Raw genomic sequence first — 16316 nt, 5'->3', positions numbered from 1 at the left:
CACCACTGCAAGGGTAAGGAGAGAAAATGCTGCAACATTGCCACGCAAACAACGCTAGGTCTATGTCCTTAACTATGGGTCCAAAATGAACAGTCCTTCAGCTCTGTAAGAGCAGAGCCATATTTCACTTGTGGAGGGATTTTCACTTGCGTGACCTATAGCCCCCTTCCCTTCACAAGAACATGCCCATTGTCAGTTTATTGCAAGACATGCCACCAGTTTTAAAGAAGACCGTACATTTTGATGGCTATCAGCAAGAAACTTTGATTTTGACTGTTACTAAGTAGTTTCTTGCTCCACTTTAAAACACGGATGATTCAGCTAGAAGACTGTGACTTTTCCTCATTGCATCAGATAGGGCTGTCTGATCCCAAGGTAGACCTTGGAGATGGGAGATGAGGAGAACCCTTTGCTTGCACAGCAGGGACCACTAGGCAACATTTAGTTAGAAGAACCCCAATGTATCTAGCAGCTTTTCCTTTTATAAACACAGGATGAGGGTCACTGAAGTGAGGCAGGTCAGGGAACAGCATGCTGCACTAAAGCACTGCACAAGAGAGAGAAGTCAGCCAGGGGAGTGGCCAGACAGACGGCCTGCAGAGAAATCCTTGTGAGTGCCAGGAAAGAGGGACAGGGAAATGATCCATCAGCTCAAACCCCCACAGCAGCACGGTGAAGACCGCTTTTCTAGTTGTACAAGGGAAGAAAGGCCACTGAGCCAGCAGGAGGAGGGAAGGCAGATCAGCAGCGAAAGATCCTGCCTAGCACTTAGGGATGCACCACAACAGAAATCTTTCTCAAGTGCAAACTGCAGGGTTTAGTCTTTGCATGAATCCCACATAGGCAAAACAAACAAACAAAACCTATGAACAAAACAAAACCCAGGAACAGGGCAGAAATAAGCCATGGTGATTTTAGCTTGTAGAGCCACAACATGTCTCTGACACTCATAAGGTGAGAAAAGTACTTGCACAGACCTGAGACTCTGATGATCTCTATTTTCTATCCCAGATCCCTGTGGGATATGAGAGTCATTTCATACTTCTGTACCCGCAGGCACAGAGGCATTTCTCCAAAACACAAACTTTGGAACAGAAGGATAAAATACACGATAAAGCCAAGAACTTCATTACACGAAAGCAAACAATGTACGCTTTTATGTTTATAAATCTTTGACTGGGGAAAAACAATTCAGACAGTTACTTGGAAAAAACAATTCAGTTCATTAATTAATACTATTGTTCTAGCCTAGCGAAGAAACAAGGTGGAGGAAATCAGTGAGGGATTTTACTGAAGCCTGAAGGGGTTTGAAAATGAAACTTTTGATAAAGTTATTTTATAGCAGCTCTTTCTTCAAAAGCTGGTTTACTGCTTGGTGGAGAAAATGCCATTATCATAATCATGGTTAAGTTTTTACTCCATGTTTCAGTCAGGCTAATGAGGTTTTGATCCTTTCCTGTATTTTCCTTACAATGTCTCAACAGCTATTCAGCAATTCCTGATCAAATTGCTCAACCCTCTTTTGTGTAAACCTGTGGGGCTGGGGAGGGAAAAGAAGGGAAGTAGTATTCTGCAATATCCCTCCCTTCAGCTCCCTTTGGCTGTTAGTTACACCCTCTTTTCATGCACACTTCTTACAGCAAATTTCAAGTCTCAAAACCATCTGCTTACAATGTTTACTTAACTGTGCAAGCCAAAACAGATGTTTATTCTTTATTTGTACTTTGAAACTGAAAATCAAGAAGAAAAACTATTCGGGCAGCTGCTACATTCTTCCTGTGACAGGGTCAACCCCAGATGGCGTAGCGTTATACTATCACCCCCATATCACCCTCTCATTGCGCAAGTTGTCGTTTAGGAGCACAGGAGTTGTACAATAGCCTGCTCTTCTACATACTGTGGAAAAAGCCAGGTCTTTTCAAATCAGCTCTTCTTCACTTTCAATCCACACATTACCAAATCCACACTTACAAAGACCATAACAAGATCTTGACACCACTTCAAGGGAAAATTTACTACTGACATTAGTGATGAAGGATGGGGAAACGGGTAATTTTATTAAAAAACTGACAAACACATTTCCAAAAGAAACAGGAATAACATTTTCTAGGCTGTCTTATTTAACCTGTATGTATTTCTGATGTTTGCTGTGAAATTACGTTACTGACATTCTTTAAGTCACAAAGCACAACGTGAGAATACTGGATAATGCACCTTGGGCAGGAATTACGGTGTAGATTTTCGCATTCGGTACTCAGGAACATTACTTGGAATACTTTTCCCTTAAACACATTCTGAATCCACAGATGTGTTTCTAAATATACATACTTAGGCAAATCTCACAGAAAGCCTTATGGAATCAGGCACCTTACATATTCCTTCAAACACAAATAAGCTATATATTTTTTTCTTTTTTTCTTCTGAAACTTTGGTGATGTTAAAAAGAAAACATGAATTAATAATCAAAATTCATGCATATTTTGATCTAGACCTTACCTGTCATAGTATTTTATACTCATCAAAACTGCACTTCTAGACAGGTGGATGGGAATTGATGGTGCTAATGAACAACCAGTTACCTGCAAGAACATATCTACAAAAACTGCTAGCTAAAGCAATTTTTCTCATGCATGGAGGCAATTTAGAATTGGGAAAGCTTTAATTAACTTTCCAGGAGCAGAGTGGTTGCAATCAAGAAGTAATATAAGAATCAGTAAGACAATTGTTCTCAGATGCTGCTGCTTTCTGTGCAACCTGAAAAACGTCAGTGACTTCCTGAGCCTGTCACATTATTTTGTGTAACTGGATGTGTCACTGACATACAGTAATGATCATTGAAATCAAGCCCTGAATCCCATCAGCTCATCCATGTTTATGCAAGGATTACCTCACGTGGGCCCTATATGCCGTCAGTGTGGGTTAAGGGAGTATTTGCTTCCTAAGTTTGTTGTGCGAGCAGCGCAGTGAAGGCTGCCAGGAAAGACTAGCCAAGCTGACAGTGAAGAGCAGGGTGAGCGCCAGCGGTCTGGCACGCATGCAGCATGGGGACATATGTGCAAAGGCGCCCATTCACCCCGGGCAAGCGCAAAGGACCAGCTCTCAACGTGGTCACGGTGCCCAGGGGCTGTCAGCAGCAGAGCCCTCATGCACCTCACGCCTGCGAGCTCCCAGCCACTCTGCACCCTGACGTTACAGGGGAGGAGCTGCTTTGGGGCTTTGTTTCCTTGCGGTTACATCGTTGATTGATACCAGTTTCTAATAAAACATTTTTCCTACYGTCCCGGGAGGGAAAAGATTAGCACCCATATATAACATCTGCTACTACACATATACAACAAATCATTCTAACACATTGTCTTACAACAATGTCACAACTTCACTTTATTTAATGCAAGTACTGTTTGGTCATGGTGACGTTCTGACAAATTGCATCATTTTCCTTCATTGCATGCACAATGCTGTGACAGCAGAACTTAACCCACACGCTCTCCTCCTTGCAGGACTTTGTCTTCTCCCACTGACAACACAAGTAATAGGTGTTTTTCAGAGCTTGATAGTGCTGCTCCAAGGTCAGTCGGCAAGAAAAGTGTACAGGGGGCACACCAAGAATGATCTTTAAAGAAAGAGCTTATCAAGACCAAAGCTGTAATTGCAAAAGTTGCCCCTTCCACCTCTTTCTTTTGTTTGCAGTTGCACTGACATAGCAGCGTGTCTTCAGATTGGGCATTCTGCAGTGATCCAGACTAAACAGAAACACTTTCAGACATGCAAAATGAATGTGTGGGGACAGCCACACAATATCACACAACCAACCAGATACTCAAATTAGTAAAATAATTCCTTCTGAAAGCTGATCCTTTTCTTTCATTTCTATTTTTTCCTCCTGTGGCTATCTCAAGAACATGACTGAAAAACTTGGAGGTGAATGTCAGAGCCTGCAGGCAGCAGAAATATGCCACAGTGGCTTAAAACAAAATCCATTTGACTCTTAGTATCACCTGTGGTGTAGGGGAAAGAAGAGAGGGCATCTATGACCTAGCAGAAACATAACCACTGTTTTGAAAATATTACCCAGGACAGCCTTGTACTTACTGTTTTGGCCTGCCTAACTTACCTGCTGTGTGCTTTCCCAGGCATTTATTGCACTGGTTTCCAGCTATACAATTTCACTAAACTGCACTGGCTTGGGCTAAGGCAGTTTCACCTTCAGCATAATCTCTGCTACTCCAGAACCTGTCCTACAGCAAGTTAACATGAATTTTATGATGTAGCCACAGAAACTGCAGACAAGTTGCCATCATACCTCAGAAATAGAATAGTTTAACAATGCATATTTCAAAAGTGGAAGCGGGTTCAGGGTAAACACACATTTTGCAAATGCTTTTCACATCACCACAATAGTAGTCTTTCCTGTTAGGCAAGTTTAAAGTAAAAGATCTTCTATTTAATCAGATGTTCTGACTAAATTCTCCTCCAAAATATTTCTCTGTGCTTCCTTGACCCTCTCCATATATGAATGTTAAAATTATTCCAATTTAAATGTACATTATAAAGTATTTTTGTTAACTAGTCCCCTCCCACACCTTTACCTCCTTGTTGTCTATCCTTAAAGCTTTCTGTAAGCAGAAAAGTTTCATGACCTTTATAGCAGATGGGTATTAGCAGAGTTGTTCACCTAGAAAGATGAACTGTTGAGGTACAGTTCAACTCAGTTAAGTACAGAATTATTTACATACAGGTGACCAGTTCAAATACAAGGCATGAGAGACTTAAATCTACCATGATCAACTGAGATGAAAGAGGCATCTCCCAGTAGATGAGTATCCTTTCCATGAAGTCTAATGCTACAAGTACTATGAATTGTCCTCATCAAAAATTAAGTCCCTTTGTCCAGCTCCAAAACTAAACTAGAGCTATCCTGCTGCTTGTGGGATCAGTCCAAAAAAAAAGATGTTTATTCATGTTCTGCAAATAAACAAATTCTATCTGCAGAATTTCCAAACAAGTACCTTTCACAAAATGTAAATACCAAACACACACACACACACACACACACACACACACACACACACAATCTAGTTGTTTTGTCTCAGCAGGGCTAAGGGTTAGCAACCTAATTTGAACACTAAAGTTTGGTTAAGCACAGGTAAATTTATAACATAATTTCTGTATTGCTAAGGAATCTGCTGCCTGGGCAATGCATTGTCCTTTGCAAGTTTGCTGTAAGTGGAACATTTGGAAATGTTGTCAGAACTTCAAAAGTTAAAAGCTTTAAAAAGTTTAAAGGCAATAAAGCTTTTAACTTCTGAAGTTCTGACAACACTTTCCAATTTTTACTTATGCTGATTTTGGAAATCTGAGCTGTGCTTCAAATTTCTATCTTTAATTAGCATAGGTTTTATGTTTTTACTCTGGTGGCTACTAATCTCAGCTTGCACATTTCACCTTTTGGATAGTGAAAATGGCTCCCCTGTATTTAGAGTAATTTTTATTTGGAGAGTTTCAAGCTTTTTCATTGTATACATGATGAAGGGGAGCAAGGTAAGAATACTTCCATGCCCACCAGCTTTTTCCAATGTAATTTTAAATTTAAAAAATATAAAGATTCAAAATCTTTTATTTTGGATTCTACCATATTAGTTGGAGTTTTCTCACCTGAAACTTCAGTTTTAGAAAGCAACTAAATATAAAAAGGGCCACCCCCTAAGACACAACCCCCAAAACCACTCTTTTCACAAATCAGTTCAAAATAGCTGTTTATCTTTTAAATTGACAGACTATAGGGCTGGTGGAGAACGTTTTGTTTTTTTAAAGGGAGAAATAAAATCTTATTTAGGAAAAAATACTTTATTTTTCCAAAACATGTTTAGACAGATTGCAACAAGAACAAAATACAGTACAAAAATGACTCACAGCCTCCAATAGCTCATAAACCACTAATGAAATTCCTACCTTTTTGTCAAAGTTCTGTTTGGGTCCAATATATAATTTTCAAATTAGATAGGTAATGCCCACTCTACAGTAGCATTGGATAAATTTTGTAAGACCATTATAACATAGTCACTAGTACTTGCCATATAATATACCAGCTTTTGACATGGATTCATTTTACCACAAACACATTTTGATGAGCCTAGTCTGAAGTCCAGAATAAGTCACTTTCCTTATGTCAGGAGTTCAGCATTAACTTCAGCAGGTTTGCCTGGAATCTACCAAAAGCCTTTCTTGGGTAAGTCTTTTTATCCCGTTACGCACCTTTAGCACCGGTTAATCCAAACAGTGCCCATCCACGACAATCCCGTCTTTCCAGAATGGAGCAGCTGCACTAAATGTGATGGCACAAATGGAATACATTTTTCTCCTTCAAAGTCTGCACAGCTTTGTTGCTACCTTTCACAGCCAGTTGTACACTGTAGCGTGTGGCATGCCAAACAAACCTGACAAGAATATACAGAATCATTTGAAAACTGCAGGCAGATTTCTCCTGCCCATCCTTGCAGAGGAGGCTAGAATAAATCAGTATGGGCTGTGATCTCTTCTGCAGCATTCTACCATCAAAGAAAATTAAAAGGCAGGTAGTTTTTCTCCTCTGCAAAACTATCATTTAGCCAACTTGAACAGGAGCGAAGCATTTGACAAATTCTGTACACATACAGTGTATGAACCAGAAATTATTGCTCCAGTTTGTACTGTAATTTCCATGCCTGTATTATCCCTGCAATTACCTGAAGAATCTAATGTTTCTGTTCTGATCATTTGTTTTGCACTGCAAGTCTCATTTTGCTCAATCCTGTTTCCCTTCTCTGTCTAAACCTTTCAGAAAAAGCTAAGAGTGAAGCCTGTAGATACACAGATACACATAATGACAAGTAGAACACTCACTGCATTTAAGGCTTGAGGGCATGGGAAAAGGGCACAAGAACGTAAGAGGCACCTGTGTCCCATGCACTGGAGCACAGTGCAAGAAGTCCCAAGCCAGCTGAGACTCCGGCCAGCTATTCCATGCAGCACAACAGTGGCATTGTGTTTGTACACAATACAGGCCTAAACAGCCTGAAGGAAGCTTTATTGCTTACATGCAGCAAGCTTGGGTACCTCTGCATTGGGATCACTGGTTCCAGAAAAAGCACAGGGAAAGGCAGGTTCTCATATTGTTATATCAGATCTTTGCAGTGTTTTCTGTCACCCCATTTCAGAAAGTCTGCAGATGTTTTATCTTATTGTTTTACTCAGGTTGGAAAATCCAATGCCGACGCATGTCATTAAGACTTTCTCCCCACCCTTGTGCTCCTTCTCAGGGGTCTTCGTTTCAATTTTAAACATGATCTGGAAGAAGCTTCTCAGGTGTCGCAGAAACTCAATTCTGAAGGAGAGAAAACAGAGTATAAGAAACAGAACAGAAAGCTCATTAACAGTATCTTCTAGCATTGACTCCAGTGATGAACACAAGCCCTGGCTCTGTGAATAGAGCAGAGAAGACTGCTTAGTACAGAGAAATGGGTCTACAGGCTCAAAAAAAAAAAAAAAAAATTCTCACTTGCATTATGGAAGTGGCTAGTGACCCCCTGCTGAAATCACTGCCCTCCCTGTACAAGCAGAGCGAGAAGGAATAACCTGTAACATAGTAAGGCAAAATAGTGAGGGAGGAAGAAAGGGAGGAGAAAGAGGAGGCATGGCCAAGTGAGGTCACTTACCCATGAGACTTACTCTCCATTACAGCCAGAAGAAACTGACCAACTCCTCCCCCACTCCCATTGTTTTAAGCAGAAATAAATAGAGATAGCCAAAAGGTTGGTCTTGGGGGCATGCTTTAAAGGAGAGATATCAGATCCTAAAGTATGTATTTAGCATGTATTACAAACTCCTCCACTGCTAAGTTAATGTTTCTTTAGACTCACTTTCAGACTCAGGATTCTGGCTGTTTTCTTTCTTTATTTTCCAAAAAAAAACAACCCTTTTCTTTCATCATTTTAGAATTAAAGGCATGAAGAAACCAAATAGACACAACGGTCCTAAACACAGACTGACTGGAGGGAGAGTGACAGAAAAATTAATGAGCAGTATAAAAAAAAGATAAAGAGAACTTTTCTACTGACCTGCCCAAAACAGGGAACAAACAATTACACTGAAAAGCTACAGATAGGAGATTGTTAACTGCTCATGACAGGATTCTGGTCTTTTCCGGTCATGGTCACTAGTAAGTCTGGCGCCTCAAACTGAGGTTTAATCTCTCACAACAATTGGCATGTGCCCTTGTTAGATGAAGTTTAACCTTTGAAGAAAGAGTATGTGAACATCCACCCCGCACATTTGTTTGGCTGACAACCTGGAAAAAAAACACTGCTGTGCAAGCTAAGAGCATATCAGTCACACTCAAGTCATGACCCTAAATTAAGAGAAAGCACCCACAAAATGGGAAGCAGGAGGCCAAGGGTGTAGGACAGCCCCCACTGCAACATCACAAGGCCTCAGAAAGCCTCCCGGCAGCTCCACCTATTCCCGAAACTTTGGGACTGTCCAAGCATGGAGTACAGTGAAAGTCTCAGGAGCAGGAACACTTTAGGGAGGAACCTCCTATGACAATGAAAGCAGGAGCAGGAATTGCCTTATCCGCCTCTATGCTATGTAAACCTTTCTACCCCACCTCCTGGGCTGGTGACCAGCTCATTACAGACACCACAGCTCGCATCTCTCAAATGACCAGGCATCTTAAAAAATTAGAGAGTATCTTATCCTCCACGACTCCCCGACTGCATGGTTGCTATAATAGGCAGGTGGGCATATGCTGGCACAAATACTTCAATAAAGCTGATGGGTACAAGTCCCATACCAACCTCCCTTCTAAGCTGGGTCCTTTCCCAGAGCTCTGGCAGTGTGACAAGAAAGCAGTCAAGACCAAAACATCAGGAGTGGGGAGTGCTGAATTGCAAGGAGGGCACAGAATAAACTGCATAAAAATGCCAAAGGCAGCATGAAGCCGAAGGCTAGGGCACAATCCTACAGGCTGCTCAGCAAACTCTGCAACGCATCTCTGGGATCAGTTCAACCTGTACTTCCCTCTGTACGTATATGGTTTATCATGCTTCCTCTATCTCTTCCTCCTTTTGAATGAAGGCAGAGTGAGGGGAAAGAAAAGCAACAGGGCTTTGCCACAGCCTCCAGACAAATCAGAAAGACTCAGGGGAGTGGGAGAGAAGGAGAGGCTGCCTAGAGACGTGGAGGGAGAACTTGCAGACAGTGTGAGGTTGGCTCTGCCTTGCTGCAGTGAAAGCACAGGTGGCAGGAACTCTGCAAAAGGAGAAAAAGGAGAGGAAAACAGTGATATGTGACAAGGTGAAGTAGAGAGGGAGTTTGTATTAGCTTGAGGCTGATTAAGATCAGGTGTGGGAAGGTTTACATCCCAAACAATAGAGGAAGCACTAAACATGCATGGACAGACTGGGGGACAGACTGGGAGAGCAAGATGTATAAAGCAGGGTTTTTTTGACTGAAACTTGAACTGTATGTTTGAGCAAGAACAAGGCAGAGCTGAACACCTTTCCAGACCATTGGACAGCAGAGTGAGCCACATGAGAGATTTTCCTCAGGGCCTTCCAGTTTCAAATTAAAAACCATTGTACTACCAAAAAAAGAAAGAAAGAAAGAAAAAAAAGTATAAAAAAAGTCTGTTTACATAAGTGCCCTCTTTTCCCAGAAGCCTGTTAAGTGACATAAAGAATCACAGAATCACAGAATCGCTGAGGTTGGAAGGGACCTCTGGAGATCATCTAGTCCAACCCCCCTGCTCAAGCAGGTTCACCTAGAGCACATTGCACAGGATCACGTCCAGGCGGGTTTTGAATATCTCCAGAGAAGGAGACTCCACAACCTCTTGGGGCAACCTGTTCCAGTGCTCTGTCACCCTCACGGTGAAAAAGTTTTTCCTCATGTTCAGATGGAAGTGTCTGTGTTTCAGTTTGTGCCCGTTGCCTCGCGTCCTGTCACTCGGCACCACTGAAAAGAGTCTGGCTCCATCCTCTTGACACCCTCCCTTCAGATACTTGTACACGTTGATAAGATCTCCTCTCAGCCTTCTCTTCTCCAGGCTGAACAGGCCCAGCTCTCTCTGTCTTTCCTCATAAGAGAGATGCTCCAGTCCCCTAATCATCTTTGTGGCCCTTCGCTGGACTTGCTCCAGTAGTGCCACATCCCTCTTGTACTGGGGAGCCCAGAACTGGACGCAGTACTCCAGATGTGGCCTCACCAGGGCTGAGTAGAGGGGGAGAATCACCTCCCTCGACCTGCTGGCAACACTCTTCCTGATGCAGCCCAGGATACCATTGGCCTTCTTGGCCACAAGGGCACATTGCTGCCTCATGCTTAACTTGGTGTCCACCAGCACTCCCAGGTCCTTCTCCGCAGAGCTGCTTTCCAGCAGGTCAGCCCCCAGCCTGTCCTGGTGCCTGGGGTTATTCCTCCCCAGGTGCAGGACCCTGCACTTGCCTTTGTTGAACTTCATGAGGTTCCTCTCTGCCCACCTCTCCAGCCTGTCCAGGTCTCTCTGAATGGCAGCACAGCCCTCTGGTGTATCAGCCACTCCTCCCAGTTTTGTATCATCAGCAAACTTGCTGAGGGTGCACTCTGTGCCTTCATCCAGGTCTTTGATGAAGAAGTTGAACAAGACTGGACCCAGTACTGACCCCTGGGGGACACCGCTAGCTACAGGCCTCCAACTAGACTTTGTGCCACTGATCACAACTCTCTGAGCTCTGCCATTCAGCCAGTTCTCAATCCACCTCACTGTCCAAAAGAGGTACATATCCACTTCACACATTTTAGCTTACTGTCAGGGCAAAGCAACCAGCTTGCAAATCACTGCTGCCAGAGGAGACCATGGCACTGAAAACAGCTTCCTTATTAATTTACACTTAAAATAGAGCTCACCACCGCAGAGCTCATGCAAGCGGCGCCCAGCCACAAACGCAGTGCTGGGGGGGGGGGGGGGGGGCCTGTTGCAGCTGCGCAACTGTCCCCCTTCGGGTTTGTCCCAGCTGTGCTGACTAGAAGAGGAGGTCATCGCTCAGGGAGATGGGGGGATGCACAGCCCCAATCTGCAGCTCCTGGACGTGCCTGTGCCCTATGCCCCATCCGAGAGCCCAGGGCACCCCCAGTGCTGCCCCCCACAGTGTGCCAGCGAAGTTTGTAAGTGAGGGAGTCCACTCAAAGGGGCTGGATTTTGAACACGAGGTCTCTAGTTCTCCGCGTGGGAGCGTTTATGCCACAGCAAGCCCAACACATTGCAAAACCCGGAGGATGGCAAGTTAGCATGCGTCAGCGGGCTGCTTCCTGGTGGTTTCCACAGGAATGGGAGTGGAAAGAGCGGTAGAGAAAAAGCAGCAGCAGCCACAGATGGGCACGTCCGGATAAGCAGAGATTGCTTCCTCCTGCCTGTCTCTTGTCCAATCAAGTTGAGACTTCTGTTCGGTCTCAGCCCTCTTCTTTCCTTTTATGCTTTGTGTACGTGCCGCTGCTCTGCCTTGTCCCGTTGTCCTCTACCCTTTTGGGTGGTCTTGCATCGTGCATTAAAGCTCCCAAGCAGTTAAAAACTGTAGTTTGTTCAACTTTCTCCAGAGGGCGCAGGAGAACTTTCTTTTCCTTTCCAAGGCCACTCATGTCTGTAGCAACGATTCCCCTTTGCTCTCCCTCTTGTATCCTCTGGTTCATCCTGTGCCTCCTCCCATCCACCTGCATCCAGAGCAGCCTGGCCTGAAAGGCTCCAATCTCTTGCAGGATTTTAGACATGTTACTGTGCACAGTTCAGTGTGGTGGCAACACAGCCAGCACCCTGCATTTGATTTTAAGTTCAGCTTGACTGACAGGTGCTCACTTCTGCGACATCTTGCATATAAACCAAGAAGGGAAAATCCAAACGGCCGCAGGCCAAGTGGTCTTTCTAGGGTTGGTGCCTGCAGCACCATGCAGGACACCCCTGCTCAAGGCATGTCCCCCCATAACTTTAGCAGGGGCAGAGGAGTGTCTCTTAGGTAAATATGCAATTAAACCTGGAATGTGTTTTCTCATTCTGATGGACGTACTCCGAAGCATGCCATGTCCCCTCACAGTGCTCTAATCCACTGGCTGAACTGTCGCATTTGTGCTGCCTTGTGCTAGACAGGGAAGTCAGTCTACTGTAAATGGTCTATAAATAGCTTTGGAGTCTGCGGGGTGAAAGCATTAAGAAGAGATGTCGTCACAGCCCCAAGAGAGAAGAGTAGGGACAGTGAAGTGGAACGTGACAGTATTGTAATTTAGCTCAAAAATGCTCCCCAAAATTGTGCATCTGTTGAGTTCCTCTGAAGCCAGACTTCCCAGTCCTTAACCAGCTGAATTAGTGAGGGCAAGGGGTGCTGCAGACAGAGTGACACAAGCTCATGTGACACATGCTGCTTCACAACATCTGCTCCTGACCTTCATCCCAGCCACACACCCCCAGCTTGGGAGAAGCAACACCCATTTGAAATCAACCTGCTTAAAATCCTGTGTTCACCTGACGGGAAAAAGATAAAAAAAAAAAAAAAAAAAAAAAAAAAAAGGCATTGTTTCATTTCATTCACTTAACTGTGCACTCTTTATAAGCCTTTCTTGTGGACTTACTTTTCAGGAATTACTTTTCCCCTATGCAATGGGAGGCTTCTCCTTCTCCCCCTCAAAGTCTGATGGGTGTTGTTTCCAAGGTATCAGGGGTTTGATAGCACTGAGGCGATTTCTAGCTATCATGTGATGGCACCACCATTCTTCAGTTATCACAGTACTGTACCTATCATGTATACAGCACCGGTACCATGATAACCGAAAAAGGGCAGTTCATGGTCTTGTCGTTTGGTTATCATTGTCAGATAAACAACCCTCCACCCCTGTCTTGCTCAAAGAACAACAATTCAGTCTCTGAACAACTGTGGTCTAGTCAATCACTTGTCAGCCAGCTAGAGTAAATGAAATTCTTGATACAGGATGCACTTTATCCTAACCTGTGTGTTGCAATTAGCAACGTGAGAAGAAGCATATCACTTCTCTCTCCTCTAAACCACTACCAGCCACAGAAAAACCTTTAGTAAAAACTGAGGCTAAAAAACAAGATAGAAGTCCACTGCATGAGAGGGCTAAAGCTCTGGGGTTGCAGAGAGCTTCATGAATTGAACTTCAGAGCCCTTTCCTTTGGGCTGTCGTATCTTCGGCACGTGGCTAGCCATTCAAAACACATTGCATTTACTGCCAGAGCTGCAGGGAGATCATTAGGAAAACATGACAGCGTATGCTAGGCAACAAAAAAGCTAACTGATGCAGACATCCAATCCAAGACCGAGATCCAACAATAAGCCCCATCTCTGCAATTTTAATTGCCTCAGAACCAGGAAGAATATATAACAGTAAGGAAATCATCTTCCAACATGTACAAATAAACACAAGGTAACTTAACTACATGTCTCTTTTGAAGACAGTACAAGTTGTTCTACTCATAGCCACAGGCAAAGTCTTCCATATACAAAAGCTAGTTGTGTGGTATAACTAGCGAATTAAACGAGACTGGGTAATTAAGCTGAACAAAACTTACGTGTACGGAGACAGAGGTCCCAACAGGACTTTGGAAACATCCTGTTGTCCAAGGGTCATGAGGAGCAGAGCAAGGCTCTGGTTTGTTGAATCTACACAGCCTCCCTGCAGACCAAAATGTTTTAATAATTAATCTCTGTACAAACCAGAAATTGGGATGGGAGGAGAGTAATGGAGGAGAAAGATTTACTTAAAAGGCAGAATAACTGCTATAACCGCTCTCAATTTTTAAGGGCCAAAAAGATAAAAATCTAGATTTTGTAACAATGACATTAATTTCACAAGGCAGGTTGGGAAAGGAACAGAAGTAAAAAAAAATAAAATCCAATAACAATGTCACATTAAAGAACCCTTCCCACTCTTCCAACCTGTTCACTTCTAACATCACAGAATGAAAGCAATGAAGGATTTCTGAACTTTAATGAACAGCTTCAAGCAGCAGGGAGAAGTGAACTTCTGTATTTCACTCTCTGCAGTCAGCTGAAAAGAGATGTTACTTTATAGTTCATGTGCATTTGAAGACTATTGATGTATCTGAATTGCAGCACTTTAACATTTTAAAAGTGACATTTGGACAAATAGTTCAGCTGTAACAGCCTCAAAACAGCAAGTTAAAAGTTGTTTCCTACACCTCCACCAAAGCCCCTACTGCTAGTTTTTGTGTTTTACATTTGCATTTTTCCTTGTATTTATAATAGAAAGAAGTGTATTTGCTGCTATGTGAAAGAGCCACACACAAAAATGTAGAACTACAAATGCTACACTCAAAATAAGTGAAGAAATACATGCAGGGTAGATTGTTTTGTATGGGGGGAGGTAACTATAATGAATATGTAAATTGGAATTGGAAGGCTGGTTTGTTTACAAAGTCTGAAAATAAATTTAAAATTATTTAAAATTAAATTAATATATTCATTCAAGATTTCTGTAGAGAGAATTTACTAACTATGACTATACAAACACACTGAAAATAGAAAAAATATCTGGCATAATGTTCTTTTGGATTTTCCTCATATTCATTCTGGTCCAAAGCCATGAGAAATCTGTGAACAGTTTCCAACTGAATCAGAGGCCTGATGCTAAACCCTCTGAACAGAATCTCTAGAGAGAGCAAAACTGACAAGTAACCCTTTTAAAACTCTGTAACAAGAAATACCAACAGCTTTGTCGGCAAGGAGCAGCCTGTCAACATTTTAAGAGGTATCATTACCATCCAAAAAGGCAAGAGAGGGGCAAAATGAAGCTAGGAATACATAGATTAAGAAAACATAATGTGAAAACTTCAGTGCATTTACTCAGCAAGAAGGCAGAAAGGAGGACCTTTCCAAGAAGAGTTACTGAAGGTTTAATTTTCTAGATAGCCTTGCCTCAGTGCGACAAGTCTCAGCTCTGCTCTGAAAAAACTCTACATTTCATGTAATGAAAGGATGCACCTTCGTTACGTACCAGCTCCACGGCCATCTACCTCCTAGCAGCTGCTCTGCTGTCTCCTACAGCAGCCCTTTCGGTGTTAACTGTGCAAAACTACCATACCATAGTGGGGTTTACGCATTCAGCCTAATGTCCTCTATGGGGCTGAAGAAAACTGTGCTCCATCTTGAGTGAACAAGGTACCTGCAGAATTTGTTGGTGCCCTCTAGAGCAGCGGTTCTCACCAGCTGCATTAGCAAATCTGAAACATCTCCAAGAAGCAGCTGAGAGTTTAGTAAGAAGCATTTCAGATACAGGCTCTCTGTATTCTCTGTATTTATAGTCAGCCACTTAAAATGCTCTTTACCACTTGCATGAAGACATTACCTTTTCTGGGTTTGTTTTTGTGCGTGTGTTTTGTTTTGTTTTTTAAGCTGAAAACATTATAAAGCACCTATTTTTAAGACCCAAATTATACAAAGGCTTCAGCCAGCATGGAGGCAACCATGTCCTGTACAACACAGCAAAACATGATATATCCATTGCATCTTCGCTACTTACATAAGTCTCTCTTGCTGCAGTGAGTCAGAGTCATCCCTTCTATTGCTGTGCATTAGCAATGCACTGTTATGCCCACTCGCACACAGGCAGTTGCCATACAGGGAAATTAAGTGATCTGCCTGTAATCAAACCCTGAGAGAGCAGTAACTTATGTCTAATGAAACACAAGCAAATGCCTCTCTCAGGGAGGCCGACTTTTCTCTCTCAATCCACCTGCTGCTTATTCAAGTGTCCAAACTCAAAGCAATCTTCCCACTGGAACTGGGATGGGCGAAGTCAGAGCCAAAGTATTGACATTTGTTCCAAAATGGCTGGCACTCATTAGCGGTTCAGGATGCAGCTTCTAGACCATAACACTTCAATTTATGGCAGCTTCTCCATTATTGTTCCCATTGACAACACAGCCAGATCCAGCACACAATTTAGAGACACAGATTTCTTAAAATGCAGTCTGTTTTGAAATGTGGCAATACAAATACTACAGTCTACATACACGTACAAAAATAATTGCAGATATTGGACAACAGTGTTTCAAGGAGGATTATTCTTCTGAGCTTGACTCTAGGTTTGATTTAGTCTTGGCAGTGTTTTGGCATAGGCACAATTTCCTCACTTTCCTGCACATACATACTTGCGTGCCTCAAGAAACCTGAGGTGCTTTAGTTATCTTATCTCTGGTTAAATAAGACAACAGCCCTACCCCTCCTGCCCTCTCAAGCCCCGATAACAACTCACCCTTATTAAGTAGCTCAACT

At 42.9% G+C, this 16316-nt stretch overlaps 1 protein-coding gene across 3 annotated transcripts in view; it reads right to left on the bottom strand.

Moving 5' to 3' along the window:
- Positions 1-5458: 5458 nt before the first annotated feature.
- The window catches only part of RCL1 (RNA terminal phosphate cyclase like 1), a 31169-nt gene continuing 20311 nt past the window's right edge, over positions 5459-16316 (bottom strand). For 2 of the 3 annotated variants that reach the window (XM_026083564.1, XM_026083565.1), the window contains exons 8-9: positions 13592-13695; positions 5459-7363 (exon numbers count right to left, since the gene is read on the bottom strand). In XM_026083564.1, coding sequence (XP_025939349.1) covers positions 7213-7363; positions 13592-13695 — 255 coding nt within the window. In that variant the 3' untranslated portion in view covers positions 5459-7212. The remainder of the gene's footprint in view (positions 7364-13591; positions 13696-16316) is intronic. The other variant, XR_003256311.1, reaches the window with a different exon arrangement.

The sequence above is a fragment of the Apteryx rowi genome, unplaced genomic scaffold (genome assembly GCF_003343035.1).
Source record: "Apteryx rowi isolate R43461 unplaced genomic scaffold, aptRow1 scaffold_61, whole genome shotgun sequence".
Lineage (NCBI taxonomy): Eukaryota > Metazoa > Chordata > Aves > Apterygiformes > Apterygidae > Apteryx > Apteryx rowi.
Note: the sequence above shows the minus strand (reverse complement) of the source record. Positions and strands in the feature narration are given on the sequence as shown.